General features: G+C 41.2%; 1 protein-coding gene across 2 annotated transcripts in view; it reads left to right on the top strand.

Moving 5' to 3' along the window:
• MID2 (midline 2) overlaps positions 1-19,826 on the top strand; it is a 603,653-nt gene that overhangs the window by 195,478 nt on the left and 388,349 nt on the right. For both annotated transcript variants that reach the window (XM_044306559.1, XM_044306558.1), the window contains exon 2: positions 16,078-16,173. In XM_044306559.1, coding sequence (XP_044162494.1) covers positions 16,078-16,173 — 96 coding nt within the window. The remainder of the gene's footprint in view (positions 1-16,077; positions 16,174-19,826) is intronic.

Below are 19,826 nucleotides of genomic sequence, written 5' to 3'. Positions count from 1 at the left end.
CTCTCTGCTGGCTTTCTTCTCAAGGATTCAGTTGAGTTCTATATTTTAAAATGTGAAAAAAACTTGGATTGCACATCCACAAGCTCAGCATTGATTTTTTGCTTCTCATCACAATTTACATTTCTTTTCAGCATAATTACCAGTATACAACAACATAGTCAACTTAATGTACACAAGGCCATGTGTATACATTTTGATCAAAGTGCATAAGCCCACTCACTACGTCAAGGTTGCCTCTTTGGAGTGGGACCTACTCTACTTTGGTGCAGTACCAAGTGGCAAACACAGCAGCCAATACACAGCACCCACAGTTGTGTTTTGGCAGTGTTGGTTGCCATGTGGTGTTGCACCAAATTAGAATAGATCCCACTCCAAAGAGGCAACCATGGCGTGGTGAGTGGGCTTATGCACTTTGATCAAAATGTATACAAATGGCCTTGTGTACATTAAGTTGACTATGTTGTTGTATACTGGTAATTATGCTGAAAAGAAATGTAAATTTTACTGAGAAGCAACAAATCAATGCTGAGCTTGTGGATGTGCAATCAATTTTTTTTTTTTTTTTGGGGAATATAGAACTCAACTGAATCCTAGCCAAAGTTGCCTCTTGGGACTTACTCTAATTTGGCGCAGCACTGTTCTGCTTCTGATCAATGGTCAGGTAGGTTGATACACTGTTCCAAATTAGATAGATATGTGCATGCACGGCGGGAGAAATAACACTGACACTGTAGATAAGGTCAAAGCATAACTCTAATTTATTAGGTAGGGGCTTCACATTATATACCCTCCATATAAGTAGGAGGAGTGGGTTCACATGATTGGTCTTTTAGCAAGAAGGAATGTAAACAGGAAATAAGTTTAAGGCATATGTATTATAGACAGTTTCAAGTTTTTGCTGCAAATAGTTTCAATCATAGAATGCATACTGGGGGTTGTCTCTCAGGCAGACACCATTTTTAGCGACAATCAAGTGTCCATTCTATTCTATAACAGTATAACAGATTCTTGATTGTAGAACTTTCCCTGCCTAGTGATCCGCTGGGAATACCATTTGCAATCCTCTTCACCCACATTGGCGACAACCTACCCCTTTTGGGTAGACTCCCGGTTAATCGGACTTATGAAAGTACCCTGGGATTCATCTTTCCCTATCTCGGTACAGCATCGTAATTAGTGGGGGAACTTATGTTGAATGCTTTGGTTTCCATTTCATCTTCACCATATAGCAGTATGATGGACTGTTCAGTTGAAATCACAATTTTTTAACATATTTTTCGGACACAGGGTACAATGCAGCATAACACCACTAACATTAATACTAGCATCAGGACTATCACCATACCTATCTGGGTGAGGAAGGATTTCCAATTTTTGAACCATCCAAAGTACTCATCCCATGGGTCTGTTATCCCTGAGTTGCGTTTTAATTCCTCTGAGAGGTTAGTAAGCTTGTTTATTGCTTTAGTTACCTTCCCTTTGGGGCCAGTGTTATCTGGGATGTAGGTGCAGCTAGTTTCCCCAATCATTTTACAAACTCCAGCAGTCTCAGCTAGGATCATATCTAGGGCCATCCTGTTCTGAAAGGCCACAGCAGAAGTAACCTCTAACTGTTCTGCAATTCCTTTTAGGGCATCACGGGTGTAGTTTACAAATCTTTGCTGATTATAATATATGTAGTTTATCCAGTTGATGTTCTTGTTGATTGTCACTATTCAGAGTAGGGATTAAACTCGTTTGGGACCCCCGTTGGGACTCCTATTGCGTCTATACACATGTGGGTCAAAGCTCCCTTTTTGACCTCCCTAAATAGTTTTTTTTTAGTATACCCTCTAACTGTGGGGTCATCTTCTAGTATGTGAAGGGGTATTATGGCTTTCGCTAGGGCGCATTTACTGGACCACTTGCCTTCTAACCTAGTTCTTATTTTTCCGTCTCCACAGATCCAATAGATGTCCCCCAAAGATACCCTCTGATTCTGTGTTTCAGTGGACAGGTTGATGTAGGATGAGCAGTACCCCTCTGTGAAGTTGCCCAAGAATCTCTGACTGCCAGGGTTGAAGTAACAGGTGTAGTTACCGGAGTATATGGTTATGCCTTCACCTGGTTTGGGGTTTTTTACTACCAGGGGGTATTTTCTCTTCCACATTTCACAAGCAGAGTCATTAACACTAGTGTTGGTGTATAGGCTGAGGAAGCTGTGCCTAGGTGTGGGCTTGCCCCCCGCATATGTACAAGTTGGTCTTATTGTGTGTGTCAGCATTGTATTCCATCCATTCTAATGACAGGTTGGTGTCAGAAAATCTTGTCTCGGCGGCCATAGTATCTTCAAAGGTGGGGTTTGCTATGGCTGTCATCTGCCTAAGGAAGGTAGTGTAGGGTTTGGATGGACCCTTCTCTATCTTTGTGAGATTATGTAGTTCATGCTCATGTCCCCAGCAGTTACCCCCATCCAGGTGCCTATAAGTTATGTCCCTGCGTCATTGGGGCTGGGGTTTTCTATTGTAAGGGTAAGTGGCATATTGGAGCCTGTCTGTCCACTTGGGTGGCATCTTCCACTCTTAAACAGTGTCATGCGGGTAAGCAAGGATTTACCCATTTTGTCTTTTTTGTCTCGGGCACTCTGAGGTCAGTATCCCCATGGGTCACCCGTGTTCCCCCAACTGTTCCCTATGAGTTACACTGTTCCCCATACGGGTATCAGTGACACAGATATATGTGGATCTATGGCTGCCCGTTTTGTACATGCTACATTGCCATGCTGGCATTGGGCACAATACTAGACTGCAGCAATTGAATTTTAAGGTAGCCACGTGAGTGCTGGAGGAATTAAAACAGAAAGTGGTCAATATGTAGCCATTCTTCTCTTTTTGTTGGGTGATGGCCACGTGTCCTCCTGTCTTTGGAAGATTCTGTGTATATGTGACTGTGTAGGTGTAGACAAAAAGTAGCAGAGCGATAACTGTTGCAACAGGCATCATGCAGATTCAGCGGTGGTATCCTCGATATCAGGAGCTGTCACTCGTATTCTTTTGCAGTTTGATGCGTGGATCCAGTTAGGTCTCCCTGTTGGTTTTACAGAAGTTGGGGTGGTCAGCAGCACCTGGTAAGGTCCCTCGTATCGTGGTTCGAGGGTGCTTCTGATCTGCTTCTTGACCACTACCCACTTTCCAGGTTTCAGAGTGTGGCTTCCTTCTAGGGAGTTAGGATCTGGAATGGAAGAGAAAACTTGTGCATGTACTGAATGTTAGACAATTGTTTACTCAGAGCTATCACATTTTTGGCAACAGATTCATAATGCATTTGCAACTGTTGCAGGAAATACTGTCCCATTCTTGCCCCTGTCCCAAAAAGGATCTCGTATGGTGTCAGTTTGTGTGGAGGCCTTGGTGTGTGCCTAACTGAAAAGAGTGCTGTAGGCTAGCACTGAACCCAATTGAGCCCTGTCTCCCTGGTCATCTTCAGCATTTTTTACTTTAACACCTCGTTCAATCTTTCAACTTTGCCGCTGCTTTGGGGCCTGTAGGGGGTGTGATAAGCCAGGTGCGACCCTACCATTTACCAGACCTCTTGGATTAATCTGGCAGTGAATGCTGGGCCCTGATCACTCTCAATGACCTCAGGTACTCCGAACCTACAGACAAGCTCCTGCATCAGTTTTTTAGCAGTAGTAGTTGCTGTCTGATTTCGGACGAGGCAGGCTTCTGGCCACCCAGAGAACAAGTCTATCACTACCAGCACATATTGAAACCCTTGGCACATTGGCATCTGGATGTGGTCAATTTGTATCCTCTGAAATGGTTATAAGGCCTTCGGGAGACATTTTCGGAGCGTGGGCTCGGTTCTACCTGGATTACACTCTGCGCAGATGAGGCAGCCCTTGAGTATGTCTCACCAGGATGGGTGTGATCCCTGGGGCCACCCATATTTTATCAATTAGCTCTTTCATGATGGTTTTGGATTGGTGGGTGGGCCCATAAGCTATTGCGGCTATTAGTGGATAGAGAGGTCTAGGTTGGCATACTCTATTTCCCTGTGTTCAGAGTCCGGATTCTTCTTCGAGGGCTGACTCTTTCAACCAGGTTTCCTTTTCCATTGCTGCTCTCTTCGCTGTTTGATCAGCTAGGGCATTTCCTCTGGCATCAGGAGTGTCAGTTCGTATATGGGCCTTTACCTTGATCACTGGCACTTGAGTGGGCAGGAGTACTGCTGCCATTAGGGCCGCTACTGCTGAGGCATTTTTGATTGGGGTTCCTGCAACTGTGATATAATCCTGTGCCTTCCATATTATTCCAAAGCCATGAACCACTCCAAAGGCATATCTGGAATCCGTGCAGATATTAGGGCTCTTTTACATCTGCGTTCTTTTCTTCCGGCATAGAGTTCCGTCGTCGGGGCTCTATGCCGGAAGAATACTGATCAGTTGTATCCTAATGCATTCTGAATGGAGTGAAATCCGTTCAGGATGCATCAGGATGTCTTCAGTTCCGGAACGTAGCGTTTTTTGGCCGGAGAAAATACCGCAGCATGCTGCACTTTTTGCTCCGGCCAAAAATCCTGAAGACTTGCCCCAAGGCCGGATCCGGAATTAATGCCCATTGAAAGGCATTGATCCGGATCCGGCCTTAAGCTAAACGTCGTTTCGGCGCATTGCCGGATCCGACGTTTAGCTTTTTCTGAATGGTTACCATGGCTGCCGGACCGCTAAAGTCCTGGCAGCCATGGTAAAGTGTAGTGGGGAGCAGCATACTTACCGTCTGTGCGGCTCCCGGGGCGCTCCAGAGTGATGTCAGGGCGCCCCAAGCGCATGGATCACGTGATCGCATGGCACGTCATCCATGCGCATGGGGCGCTCTGACGTCACTCTGAAGCGCCCCGGGAGCCGCGCGGACTGTAAGTATACTGCTCCCCCGCTCCCCGCTCCTACTATGGCAACCAGGATTTTTAATAGCGTCCTGGGTGCCATAGTAACACTGAAAGCATTTTGAAGACGGATCCGTCTTCAAATGCTTTCAGTACACTTGCGTTTTTCCGGATCCGGCGTGTAATTCCGGCAAGTGGAGTACACGCCAGATCCGGAGAACGCAAGTGTGAAAGAGGCCTTAGCGGTGGAATCTTTTGCCATGAGGCAGGCTTCAGTGAGGGCAATGAGTTCAGCCTCCTTTGCTAACTGGTCTGGGCGCAATTGTCTTGCACACAGCACTTCATGCTCTCTAGTGACTGCCATGCATTTATGGAATTTCCCTTTGTAATCCGCGTACCTTGAGTCGTCCACAAAGAGAATCCAATGAGGGTTTGTCAGAGGAGTGTCTTGGACCGATGGTGGTGTCCCTACTTCAGCTTCCATCATAGTGATGCATCATGATCCTGTTCCTGGTAAAGAGAGTCAGTTGAGGTCCATAGTTCTTCTTCCTGAAGATCTTGTTCATAAACATCTCTTGAATCTCTAGTATACTCCCCCCTTGGAAGAGGAAGGAGTGCAGAAGGGTAAAGGATGTGATATTTCTGAATGGTGACATTATCTGACAGGAGCAGATTACACTGCAGATGGAGGTGGTGTTGTGCAGTGAGGTGTTTGGGTTGTGTCTGCTGGAGGATGGCAGAGATGTAATGCGAACCAAAATAGTGAGGAGGTGCCAAGCACAACGTCAGATGTGATGTCCAGAACAGATCTGGCAGCATGGACAGCTCTGACACAGGAAGGGGAAACTCTGGCTATATGGTCAAGGTGCTTAAAGTAGTAGCCCAGCGGTCTGTTGCGTCCACCATGAGTTTGGGTAAGAACTCCAGTATTGCAGGAGTTCAACCTCCGGGTTGTCTGCCTGCCATGGTTGGAGCACGGAGGACATGGCTTTGCTAAACCATGAGGGGCTATTCTGTGCTCCCTGAGTCATCACAGTCCAAGTGTATTGTTTGCCTGCATGTGTGAATGCGACAATCTTCTTTTAATTATCTCTTCGGCCTTGCAGACAGTGTTCTCGCTTATCACACATGCCAATGTCATGACGTCACTCCCCTCTTCCAGCTATGGCCCCCTGTCTCTCACTCTATATTCACTGATCAACAGAGATACGCATTGTGCGGGGCACACAGGCACACAGTGCTTTTTGAGTTTCTCCAGAATGAGAGCTAATTATTCTCCAGTTTTGTTCTTTACTATACTTTGTAGATCTGACCATGTACACCAATATGTCATGTATATTTGATCTAATTTATGGTAAAATGGCATGAGGTGGGTCTCGGTGTCTGGCAACTGACTGACAATTGAATACAGCTGATTTGGTGTGAATGACACATATCTAGATGGCCTCTTGGATATTGCTTTGGATAAAATTGTCTAATTTGCATATCTCAAAAATTCAGACTGTTCTCCTGCCACAGTCTTCATCTGTTCTTTTATCTCATGTAACTCATACTGTATCCGCCGCTCCTCCTCGGTCAAGTCTGACCGCCATTTTTGGAGTGCTAATATTTGCAGGAAAGCGTTCTTATCCCCACAATCCTCCTCCTCCTTCATCCCGACCATCACTTGAACAACCTGCTGTGGCAGATTGAATGTGCCATCAGAATTTATCATGGGATAGAGTGCTTGAACTTGTGGGCATACAGGCAGGATGGAGGGATCTGGGTTACCGGGGTTAACAGTCCAGCCGGCTGGGAATATGATGGTGTCTCATGAAGAGCTATGGGTAGGAGGTGCCGGGGAGCTACAGGAATGTGGCTATGTGGGCGTGAAGAACCACATACGAGGCACGTAACACTGGAGGGAGGATTCTGTTGCCCACATACGGCACAGGTCCACCCCTCCCTTCTTCTTGATGACACCATAATTATAAGGTGGCTGCTGCCTGGGCATACAGTAATATCTTCCTGTATTTTCATTATATTTCTGTTCTTTGCTGCAGTCACTTTCAACATTTCCCATAATGTAATATCTCCTGGAGCTGTCTAGTCCGTAACCTGTGCTTGCACCCTGTGTTCCTGAACTACCAGAGTTCTTCTTTGAGTCAGACACGTAGTACACCTTTGGACAGGTTTTGACTGCCTCCTCCCCTTCTACTTTCCGGACAGACGCCTCTGGCTGTACCACGATGTAGGCTAATGAGGTAGGCTTCCTTGTAACTCAGTAGTTTATACACAGGTGCTCAAGGTCATAACGACATCAGAACAACATAACACATAAAACCCAGTGTATCAAAATCTTATCAATTACTGTGGGGTTTTTACTTGCGTGCCCTCAAAGGCGCCCCAACTGCTGCCGCACCCCTTCCTCAGACAGATAACAAGAGGCTACACCAGGGGACACAATATAGACAAGATTACTCTGTTTTCTTACCTCATATCACGGGTAGCGATCCCGGTGTCCGTTAGTGCGCCCCTCCTATGTCTGATCTCCGGGGGAACGGGAACAGGGGGGTCCAACCTTTGAACCCCACTTTGGGCGCCAAAATGTTCTGGTTCTGATCAATGGTCAGGTAGGTTGATACACTGCTCCAAATTAGATAAATAGATACGTGCATGCACAACACTCTAGTTAAGGTCAAAGCATAACTCTAATTTATTAGGTGGGGGCTTCACATTATATACCTTCCATATAAGTGGGAGGAGTGGGCTCACATGCTTGGTCATTTAGCAAGAAGGAATGTAAACAGGAAATAAGTTTAAGGCATATGTATGATAGACTAAGGCTACTTTCACACTAGCGTTCGTCGGTCCGCTCGTGAGCTCCGTTTGAAGGGGCTCACGAGCGGACCCGAACGCAGCCGTCCAGCCCTGATGCAGTCTGAATGGATGCGGATCCGCTCAGACTGCATCAGTCTGGCGGCGTTCAGCCTCCGCTCCACTCGCCTCCGCACGGACAGGCGGACAGCTGAACGCTGCTTGCAGCGTTCGGGTGTCCGCCTGGCCGTGCGGAGGCGTGCGGATCCGTGCGGATCCGTCCAGACTTACAATGTAAGTCAATGGGGACGGATCCGTTTGAAGATGCCACAATATGGCTCAATCTTCAGGCGGATCCGTTCCCCATTGACTTTACATTGAAAGTCTGGACGGATCCGTACGAGGCTATTTTCACACTTAGCTTTTAGATGCTAAAATAATGCAGACGGATCCGTTATGAACGGAGCCTCCGTCTGCATTATTATGATCGGATCCGTTCAGAACGGATCCGATCGAACGCTAGTGTGAAAGTAGCCTTAGAGGAATTCCTAACAGTTTCAAGTTTTTGCTGCAAATAGTTTCAATCATAGAATGTATACTGGGGGTTGTCTCTCAGACAGACACCATTTTGTGACAAGCACCACATGGCAACCAACACTGCCAAAACACAGCACCCACAGCGCTGTGGGTGCTGTGTTTTTGCTGTGGTGTTTGCTAAGTGGTGCTGCACCAAATTGGAGTAGGGTTTCCTCCAAAAAAGCAACTTTGGCGTAGTGAGTGGGCTTATGCACTTTGATCAAAATGTATATAAATGTCCTTGTGTACATTAAGTGGACTACAGCGTTTTATATTTGTAATTATACTGACCCAGCAGTTGTTGGGCTGCTGGGTCTCACCGCCTGTGGCTTGTTTGGCGGCTGTGTTTGCTATGTGGTGCTGCACCAATTTAGAGTAGGTCCCACTCCAAAGAGGCAACCTTTGCGTGGCCTTGTGTACATTATGTAGACTGTGATGAAAAGCATCAGATCAATGCAGAGCTTGTGGATGTTTTTTTCTTTTTTTAGAATTTTATTTGAGTTCTACATATGACAGATCTCTCTGGAAAATCTTATCCAGGAGAAGGAGCTCTGATTCAGCTTTCTCTCTACACTAAGGGGGAGATTTATTGTCTGTGCATCTAAAAAGTGGCATTGAAAAGTCGCACGTGCAACATTTTAGCAGCGACTTTTTAAAAAATTGCCACTTTTTACCGCCCTTAACATTTTTCTGAAATGGTGTCATGCCCTGCTCAGGCTATATGCGGAGGTCTGCCAGGTTAGCAGCACGTGTAGCCTTTTTGTTTTGGAATTGAGCTATTCCACCTCCCTTCAGGTGCACTGGGTGGGGTCATTGGTTTGAGTTTAAATTACAACCCACTCCCAGTGTCCTGTGCGGGTTAAAGCTTCTGTCTGGCTCAGAGGACGAAAGGAAGGATTTGCTGTTCCTGCTCAGTAAAGATAAGTTTGTTTTGTTTTCTTGTGGTTGTCTGTCTAGGCTCTTAGAGAGACGCCTGCCCCCTCCAAGTCCTGAGGGAGCAGGCTGCCTCTTTCCCCCTTTCACCATCTTAGGGATTCTATGGAATCTTCAGTCTAGGCACGAGGAGACGTTTTTTCCCACCTTCAGGGTCTGAATGTGGGCATAGAAGTCTAGGAATAGCTGGTAAGGATTTGTCAGGAGGTGACCTCTATCTCCAGCTTCTTGCCTAGACACTTGTTTGTTTATATCCCGTGTATCTTGTATCCTGTCTGCCGTGACAAATGGGGTTTGTTGAGGAAAGAGTGTGGCCAGACAGGCCGACAAATTTATTTTAATTTATGCCAGTTTTCTGGCACAAATGAAGACAGAACTCTCCTGCAGATCTAAGCTCTCATAGATTTCTGGTTAGGCACTGTAGATGAGCTGAAAGCAACTACCAAAGCAACCTGGGCTTCCATAACACCCCAGCAGTGCCACAGGCCGATGGCCCCCATACAATCCTGTATTGATACAGTAATTCATACAGAAGGAGCCCAAAGTATTGAATGCTTTTGCTGTACATACTTTTCAACATTTTTATATTAAAAATAATTTCTTAATTGGTCTTATATAATATTATAATCTTCTGGGATACTAACTTTTGGGTTTTCATTCGTTGTAAGCCCTAGTCATCAACATTTAAAAAATAACTTTGACATAGTTCTCTATGTCATACTTACCAAGTTTAGCTTGGTAAAAAACAGGACATTGAAAACCCCACCCCTGGCAACTCCCAACTCCGACAAGAAACGCTGATTTATGGGTGGAATTATCATGAGCCCCTCACATTTTCTGCCGACCGAATTTGCCAGGACTGTCTCTGAAAACCAAGGACAGTCCCTGCAAAGTTGTCAACTGTGCTCTGTGTGTAGTATATATACAGTAAATTAATTTCTGTGTATTGTCTCACACGGCAAAACTATTAGACCAGTCTGCACCAAATTTGGATTATAGGTAAATCCATTGCCTAGAAAGGTTTTGGATGGGGTTGCAGCTCTCTAGGACGTACTGTTTTTGAAATCTTCAAAAATAGAGTAAATATGGCACATTCAAATGACCCGTATTAGTCAACAGAAGCTTGAAGGTCTTTTTCTAACTGACATACACATGGTCACATGACCCCTTTTGGCCAACAGTAGCTTGCAGGTCCTTTTGGTCCTTGCCCAACTGAAAAAAAGTTTTACACCAGGTTTCCATAACAACAGCCATGTTTCTTTACTGTTGTAAGGCCACTGTAGATGTTACTGTTATTGGGGTCACTAAGGATATTTTTTAACCACACACTCAAACATGTGCGAAGGTGGGTAAGGTGGAAAAGGTGGGTAATTCTGCTAGTTCTGTAATTAAAAAAAACTGCTTCCCATGCTACTGATAATAAACAGGAGGTGAATTTCAGGCCAAATTCACGTCTTTATATTCTGGAATCCAGATGTTTGTCCTGGCCTAACTGTGGATTTAATGACCCAAACTTATAATATCATAGATCCTTATGATGCTGTGAGTTTGGGTCATTAACCCTTTTACAATTGCCAATTCCTGAGCTGCAGCAAGTGGCAGCTATATGCTGACACTCTGCTGTAACAAGCGAGATCAGTGCTGGCACCAATCTCACATGTTTAACCTCTTAGATGCCACGGTTAGTAGACACCCGCGGAATCTATGGGGTTAATAGAGGGAGGGGGCTCCCTCTCTCAACCATCGGGCTGCCGCGCTGCCCAATGGTTGCCATAGCAACTGTACACCTTGCATAGGCATCCAGTGTTACCATGTATGGGTGTAAAACAGATAGTATTATACTTTGCAATAATAAAGCATTGCAAAGTATAGTCCAGCCATAAGCCCCACTGGATCTTCAAGATCCAAGTGGGACTTGATTAAAAAAAGTGTAGAAATAAAAAAAGTAAAAAAAAACTGTAAAAAAGTAAAATAAATTGCCCTTTCCCAAAATCTACTAATTTATAAGATTAAAAAATGAAAAAATAAAATAAACTATAAATTGGTATCATAATTTCCTGATCTATAAAATGATCATGTTCTTTTTTGCCTCCCCTCCCCCAAAAATGTATTATAAAGTGATCAAAAAGTCATATGCATCCCAAATATGATACCAATAAAAACTATAGCCCAAACCCTCATACAACTATGTTGATGGAAAAATAATAAAAAGTTATGTGATTTAGATTTTGGTGATGCAAAAAAATAGTTTAATAAAAAGTGATTTTATAATTTTACATTTTTATTTATAAAAAAATATCAAATTTACCAAACATTTTGAAAAATTAGCAAATTTACGAATTTCTATTTCTCTACTTTTATAATAGACAGTAATACATCCAATAGTTATTACTTTACATTTCCCATATGTCTACTTCATGTTTGTATCATTTTGTGAATGCTATTTTTTTTTTTGGAGGCTTGGAAGTTTAGAAGCAAATCTTGACATTTTTCAGAAAATTTCCAAAACCCACTATTTAAGGACCAGTTCAGGTCTGAAGTCACTTTGTGAGGCTTACATAATAGAAACCACCCCATTTTAGAAACTACAATAGAAACCTCAAGGTATTCAAAACTTATTTTACAAACTTTGTTAACCCCTAGAGTAGAAACCCCAAAAAGTTACCTCATTTTGGAAACTACAGGATAAAGTGGCAGTTTTGTTGGCACTATTTTAGGGTACATATGATTTTAGGTTGCTCTATATTACACTTTTTATGAGGCAAGGTAACAAAAAATAGCTGTTTTGGCACCATTTTTATTTTTTGTTATTTACAGTGTTCATCTGACAGGTTAGATCATGAGCTATTTTTATAGAGCAGGTTGTTATGGATTTGACAATACAAAATATGACTATAAAATATTTTTTTATTGTCTCCATATTCTGCAAGCCATAGTTTTTTAGTTTTTTTGGGGGCGGGTAGGGTCTCATTTTTTGCGGGATGAGATGACGATTCTATTGTTACAATTTTGGAGTTTGTATGACTTTTTGATTGCTTGGTATTACACTTTTTGTGATGTAAGGTGACAAAAAATTGCTTTTTTGACACCGTTTTTTTTTTTCCCCTACGGTGTTCATCTGAGGAGTTAGGTCATGTGATATTACAGCAGGTGATTACAGAAGCGTCAATACCTAATATGTATACTTTTATTTATTTAAGTTTTGCACAATAACAGCACTTTTGAAACAAAGAAAATCATGTTTTAGTGTCTCCATATTCTTAGAGCAATAGTTTTTTATTTTTTGGGCATTTGTCTTAGGTAGGGTCTCCTTTTTTGCGGGATGAGATGACGGATAGATTGATAAGATTTTGGGATGCGTACGACTTTTTGATCGCTTGGTATTACACTTTTTGTGCTGTAAGGTGCCAAAAAACACCTTTTTTTATTTTTACGGTGTTGACCTGAAGGGTTAGGTCATGTGATATTTTTATACAGCAGGTTATTACGAACACGGCAATAACTAATATGTATACTTTTTTTATTTATTAAAGTTTTACACAAAAAAATCATGTTTTAGTGTCTCCTTATTCTGAGAGCCATAGTTTTTTTATTTTTTAGGTGAGGGTCTTAAGTTGGGTCTCATTTTTTGCGGGAGGAGATGATGGTTTGATTGGTATGGTTTTGGGGTGCGTATGACTTTTTGATCGGTTGGTATTACACTGTTTGTGATGTAAAGTTACCAAAAATAGCTTTTTACACGGTTTTTATTTAGTTTTTTTTACGGTTTTCACCTGAGGGTTTAACTCATGTGATATTTTTATAGAGCAGGTTGTTACGGACGTGTCAATACCTAATATCTACCCAATACCTACTTTTTTATTTTTTAAAGTTTTATACACTAATATTTTTGAAACAAAAATAAATCATGTTTTAGTGTCTTCATAGTCTGATAGCCATATTTTTATATTTTTTGGGTATTTGTTTTAGGTAGGGGCTGTTTTTTTAGCAGTTTTTATTAAACTTTTTTGACAATGTTCACCTGAGGGGTTAGATCATGTGATATTTTTGTAGAACCGGTCTATATATGAATGCGGCAATACATAATATGTGTACTTTTATTTTTTCCTATTATTTACACATTTTTTTAAACTTTATTTAGTAAAAAGGACGCTTTTTTTTACTTGAAACTCAAATTTTCTTATTATAATTTTTTTTCCCCACTTTATTTTACTTTTTATATTTGTTCCACTTTGGAACTTCACCTTTTCAGGGTTTGATCCCTGTTTCAATTCAGTACAATGCATTCTAGGCTGACAGTTGCCTAGGAGACCATTCGCTCAGGCTGGATCTCCTGGGCTTCTGTAGGCTGGCAGCTCCGATGCCTGTGTAAGGCATCAGGGCTGCCATGGCAACGATCGACCCCCTGCCAGCGCAGCGCGGGGGGCGATGGAGTCAGAGGGAGCTCCCTCCCTCTACATACCCTGCACGTGCTGCGGTCAGCGCTTACCTCCGCACATGAAAGGGTTAATCTGCCAGCATCACCGCACACAACGATGCCGGTGGATGCAGCAGGGGCCCGGCTATCAGTAATAGCTGGGCCCAATCCCATCATGTACATGCATGTGAGGATGCGGCAAGGAGCCACATTCGCTCACGTACATGTACGTGAGGATGCAGAAAGGGGTTAAAATATATTTAAGCTAATTCATGCGGATGCTACTCTTGAATTCTACCATCTCATACACCAGTTTACTCCTTTTGAATTTTACCATCTACTCATACACCAGTTTACAACCACATATGGGGTGTTGCTATGTTCAGTAGAAAATGGGTAACAAATTATGGGGTGTATTTTTTCCTGTTATCCCTTTTAAAAGTGAAAAATTTGGGCTTAAGCAACTTTTTCTTGTAAAAAATATTATTTTTCCTTTTCACAGCTGTTTCTAAATATTATTCCGCCTGTGAGGTGGAAGTGGTCAGTTCAGCCTTCATTAAAAACTCAATAAATTGTTTGTGGGGTGTAGTTTCCAAAATTTTGTCTTTTTTGGGGGGTTTCTATTTTTAGGGATGCCTTAAATGTGCCTTCAAATAGGACACAACACCCAAAAACCATTCCAGCAAGAATCTTTTCTTCAAAAAAATATATGTTGCTCCTTTCTGTCTGAGACTTGCTGTGTGCTCATACAGCTGTTTAATAATATAAATGGGGTGTTTTTGTAAACTGTAGAATCAGGGTAATAAATATTAAGGTTCATTTTGCTGTTAACCCTTGCTGTGTCACAGGAAAAATTGGATTAAAATTAAAAATCGGTGCAAAAACTGAAAATTTTAATTTTCACCTCCATTTTCCTTTAATTATTGTGGAACACCTAAAGGGTTAACATAGTTTGCAAGACCAGTTTAATTTGAGGGGTGTAGTTTTTAAAATGGGGACATTTATAGGTGGTTTCTTTTATGTAAGGACCTCAAAGTGACTTCAGAACTGAATTGGTCCTTGAAAAACTAGGTTTTAAAAAATGTATAGAAAAATGTAAAAAAATGCTTCTTGAATTCTATGCTGTCTAATGTCCTAAAAAATAAGATGTAATTTTCAAAAGGGTTATTACGAACATAATGATGCCAACATAAAGTAGACATATAGGGAAGTAGATACTATGTAATAAGGTATCACTATCTGCCATTAATGAGTAGAAATTCAAATTTTCTATACATTTTGTATTGTTTATATTATAAAGGTAAAACATACCAAGTATGAGATGTTACTAGAAAACAATCTGAGAATGGCTTGAATAAGTAAAAAGCATTCCAAAGTTATTAGCACATAAAGTTACAGATGCCAGGTTTGCAAAATTAGGCCTGGTCACAAAGGTAAAAATGGCTTGGTCTTAAAAGGGTTAAACCATCAGCTGGTCTGGTCCTTTATCCAGACTTGTGAGTCTGACCTAAGATGTATTCACTAATCACAGCTCTCCCCTAAGCTGAGCTAAAAAGTGATCAAGCAGCAAGCACTGAGAAAAAATAATTGTATGCAATCAGAACTTTTGGGGGTTATTTATCATAAAACAGCACCTAATTTGACAAGATGCATGCCTGCCATAAATTAGGCCCATCTTCTGATGGTCCATGCACCTTGAGTGAAATTTACTCTAGCCCCTGACTGGAGTAGATATGCAACAACATTTACGTCTGGAACAGGCGTAAATGTTAGTAAATTTGCCGGGACTGATGGCCTGTCACTGCCACGCACCTGACATTCGGGGCATATGCGTGGCATAAAAACAAAAAACAAAATATTGTTGCACAGGAGTTTTAAAAGTTGCAAAACAGTGTCTTAAGTCTTGTTCTTTTACAGCTCATGATTCAAATTTAAGGGCAATTTTAGACAGTTCATGTTAAAGCAGTATTTCCCAGGCTGAACATTGCTCTTGTGACACAAACTCACAACATTATAATAATGTATAATGCTGTGGGTTCCTGTCCGATCTGAGATCTACTGTACTGTGCTCATATGAGTAGAATTCAATACAGTACAATTCAGTACAGCCGTGGTCAGACTAGAATTCACAGCATTATAAATCATTATAATGCAGTGAGTTTGTGTCAGAGGGCAATGTTCATCCTGGGAACTATTCCTCTTACAAGCACATGTTTACCAGACTGAATATACTTTTACAAACGGCAAATTTTGTTGCTGAAATATTTCTGCGACTGAAAATTGTTCCATTCTTCTAAATGGGCTTGTTTTGGTGTGAAGCACATAGATTTTTCCAAGTCCGTTCAGGTGAAGAGAAATGTCTTTAAGTTGCAGAACATTTTCTGCAGCAAAATCTGCCATGTGTGAAGGCACATTTACACAAATATACATTTACATTTGCAAAGTTACATTTATTTAAATCTAATCTTTACTGTTTCTTCATTTTTCCATAGCAAACTCTGGAATCCAATATCACCAGTTTGGTCAAACACAGCGGTGAACTTGAAACCCAAATGGCTAAACTTATTCAAATTTGCCAGCAGATAGAGGTAAGAACAACTTCTAAACTGACTACCTAGCACCATACAACATATCGGCTTTATGAACCATGGAAAATATACAAGGAGATGTTATTATTGCAACTGTTGTATTCTTTTAAAAGATTATGCTCATCGAATACATTTATAACATAAATCGAAAAATCTGTGGATCACTACAGCTGATTTGTGGATTTAAGGTGCTCTTGGTTTAAGTGACCCACCCAGTCACAAAAATTGTATAAAATGTATAAGGATTAAACCAGGCACTCAAATATGGATTATAGGTCAAAATTTTAATCAAATATAATGTGATATATCGATATACTCATAAAATGCAATATAAAATACAATATAAAATGACATAGAAATTCACATAAGGATAACCATAAATTAATAGCAGCAATGTGGCCAATAATTATAGCAGCTAAGGTTGGAATGACCACAATCCGGACAAAGGTCTATATAAAATTCCAGGCAGTTTTAAGTCGGTTTTAAGTTAAAGGACCGCACCCTTGATTGTAGCCAGAAACAGCCTGGATGGTTGAAGTTCAGACAGCCGCAATTGTTATATCAGTCTTTAAAGAAAACCGCAATCCCAATTGTATTAAAACAGGTCTTGTGAAACATTCACCGATCCTACTCGGTTTAAGGTAAAGGTGACTGTGCACTAAGGTGGCGTCCCACCTATTCAAGCAACTTTACTTCTTTACCTTGGTCGATGTTACTTTGTCCTATGTCCGGACCCAAAGGAGATATGCTGTGGATGCCGAGTCAACCGAGTGTCTGCTCACAGAACTATGTTTGTGGCTATTTCTTCCGGTGCTCGTTCCTTTTAATCACAGCTCTTTAAACTTGAAGTCCAGGGGAGCTACTGTCCCAGCATGCCGGTATGAGGTGTCGGACCATACGCGTTTCGGGGTTCTCTGAATAGCCCCTTCCTCAGTCCACCGAGGCAATTTTTTAATTATTGCATGTTACTCATTTTTGGCTAAAAATCTTTTTTTCAATTGGCCTTTATTAAAAATATTGTGCTGTTCTGTCACAAAGGGCTAACTGTTAACTGCTAACTGTGTGACTGGTACTTTTACTTACTGATAGTCATCTGTTAAACTCTTATTTAAGCCACATTCTTGTCAGTAAGATAAGAACTGAGCTATAATGAGTGTTTTATAATGTCAAAGAGCAGAGATAAGGAGTCTGTCTGCTCCTGATCTGACCAAAAGACAGAAAATCCAAAGGGTGCTTCAAGAACATGTCAGCTCTGTACAGAAAAAAAAAGAGAAGTTTTTAATAAAGAACAATTTTTAATAAAGACAAATACATATTTTTTTTAGCTCAAAATGAGTACAATGCAAAACAAAAAAATAATGCCCCCAAAGTTAGACATAGCCTTTAACCCCTTCAGGACCAAGCTATTTTTCACCTTTGCGACTGAGCATAATTTTTCAAATCTGACATGTGTCACTTTATGTGGTAACAACTTTGGAATGCTTTTACGTATCCAAGCCATTCTGAGATTGTTTATTCAATTTTCTCCATCACCCCCAAGATACATACCTGAAGACAGGGAGGAATTTAAAATAGATGATATTGCTTCTTTTTTTTTTCATTTACCTTCCCCCAGAATTTCTGGATCTTTGTACATGTCCACAATATGTGGACATCATCTGCCCCTTCCTCCCCACATTTTTTACAGCTAAATTGTTTGGTTTTGTAACATTTCATTAGAATCTTAGAAGAATAATATAAACTGTATAATATATTAAATTGAATAATTATATGGGAGACATTTTTTGATACCCTATTTTTGGTCTGTATAGCTTTTTCCCAAAATTCTTCCCATTGCAAATTTAAGACCTCCAGCCATCTATGATTTAGGTTGTTAACAGCTCTATTATTTGTCTTCTGGTTGATCAAATCTCCATATATTTTTTAAATCAATTTCCTCCCAGATACTAAATTAGAGATATCCACTAGAGGTCGTGGAAGGGTAGCAATTTGAGTTCCTTTTATTATCTCTGCACGCAAAGCTTGTTTTAATTTTAAGTCAAAGAAACTCAGATCTCTATTTCCCAATAAATATAATTTTTTTAAATCTTGATAATTATATCTTCCTAAAAATCGTAGTATAGGAAATAGCTCACCTTTCACAGCCACTAAGAGGTGCTCTAGTCTAAAAGTGATTCACCCTTCACGGTTGCAAGAAAATATGTAGTACTGGAAGACTGGCACTCTCAAAGTCACAAAGTTTAATAATAGATACATAAAAGAATAAAAGACTAAACATATGTTAATATAAACAATGACACTGGATAACTTGTTGAAGTTGGTTTCACACAGTATGGTACTAGTGATTGCGTAATATCATAAACTGTATGTTTAAATGCCCTATATCAAATTGCAATTGGCAGTTTGAATATGCCTAGTGATAACCCACTATGTGGGCTTACCTTTCCTTAGTGCCAGTCAGTCAATCAGATTGTACGGGGGCCCGCTGGGTGCCGGTGTCCCGGCTGTTTCTTGGTCAGCGTCTCACGTGGATTCGGAGATAGGTTTGTCGCTCCGGAAGTGACGTATCAGCACACAGGATTGTATTCGTTGATTTTTTGTTGATTCTCTTGGGCTCAAACTTTGGTTGTAGCAGCCAATATCGAACTTACAGTGCACAGTTTTTCCGCAAAGTATCAGTATTTCTTCTTACAGATGGGTCATATTTTGATCTCTTATTAGATCACTTGAAACCAAACGCGTTTCGGGGACGGCTCTCCCCTTCCTCAGTGGTAATGACCCTGCTTCGTATCTGGTTGGTTTTCACCAACTGAGGGTATAAAAACCAACCAGATACGAAGTAGGGTCATTACCACTGAGGAAGGGGAGAGCCGTCCCAAAAAACGCGTTTGGTTTCGGGTGATCTAATAAGAGATCAAAATTTGACCCATCTGTAAGAAGGAATACTGATACTTCGCGAAAAAACAGTGCACTGTAAATTCGATATTGGACGCTACAACCAAAGTTTGAGCCCAAGAGAATCGGCAAAAAATCGACAAATACAATCCTGTGTGCCGATATGTCACTTCCGGAGCGACAAACCTATCTCCGAATCCACGTGGGACGCTGACCAAGAAACAGCCGGGACGCCGGCACCCAGCGGGCCCCGTACAATCTGATTGACTGACCGGCACTAAGGAAAGGTAAGCCCACATAGTGGGTTATCACTAGGCATATTCAAACTGCCAATTGCAAAGTAAAGCTTTCATAAGAAAGAAACAACTATATTTAAAGCCTATCATAATTGGACTATTGATCCCATCTCAGCGGACATTGTTCCTTACTAAGGATAAGAGCAAGGAAGACTTTTCCTTTTTCCGATCCCCTTTCCACTTTTTTCTTTATAGGAATTTAATTGCACACATTCGAGGTCTTTTTTTTTCAGCAATATTAGACCAATATAAGGACTAATCTTTGATATAGGGCATTTAAACATTTATGATATTACGCCATCACTAGTACCATACTGTGTGAAACCAACTTCAACAAGTTATCCAGTGTCATTGTTTATATTAACATATTTTTAGTCTTTTATTCATTTATGTATCTATTATTAAACATTGTGATCTGCATATAAACCATACGGTCCCATGTGTTGAGAGTGCCAGTTTTCC

Source organism: Bufo gargarizans, chromosome 9, assembly GCF_014858855.1.
Source record: "Bufo gargarizans isolate SCDJY-AF-19 chromosome 9, ASM1485885v1, whole genome shotgun sequence".
NCBI lineage: Eukaryota > Metazoa > Chordata > Amphibia > Anura > Bufonidae > Bufo > Bufo gargarizans.
This window is presented reverse-complemented; position numbering and strand designations above follow the sequence as displayed.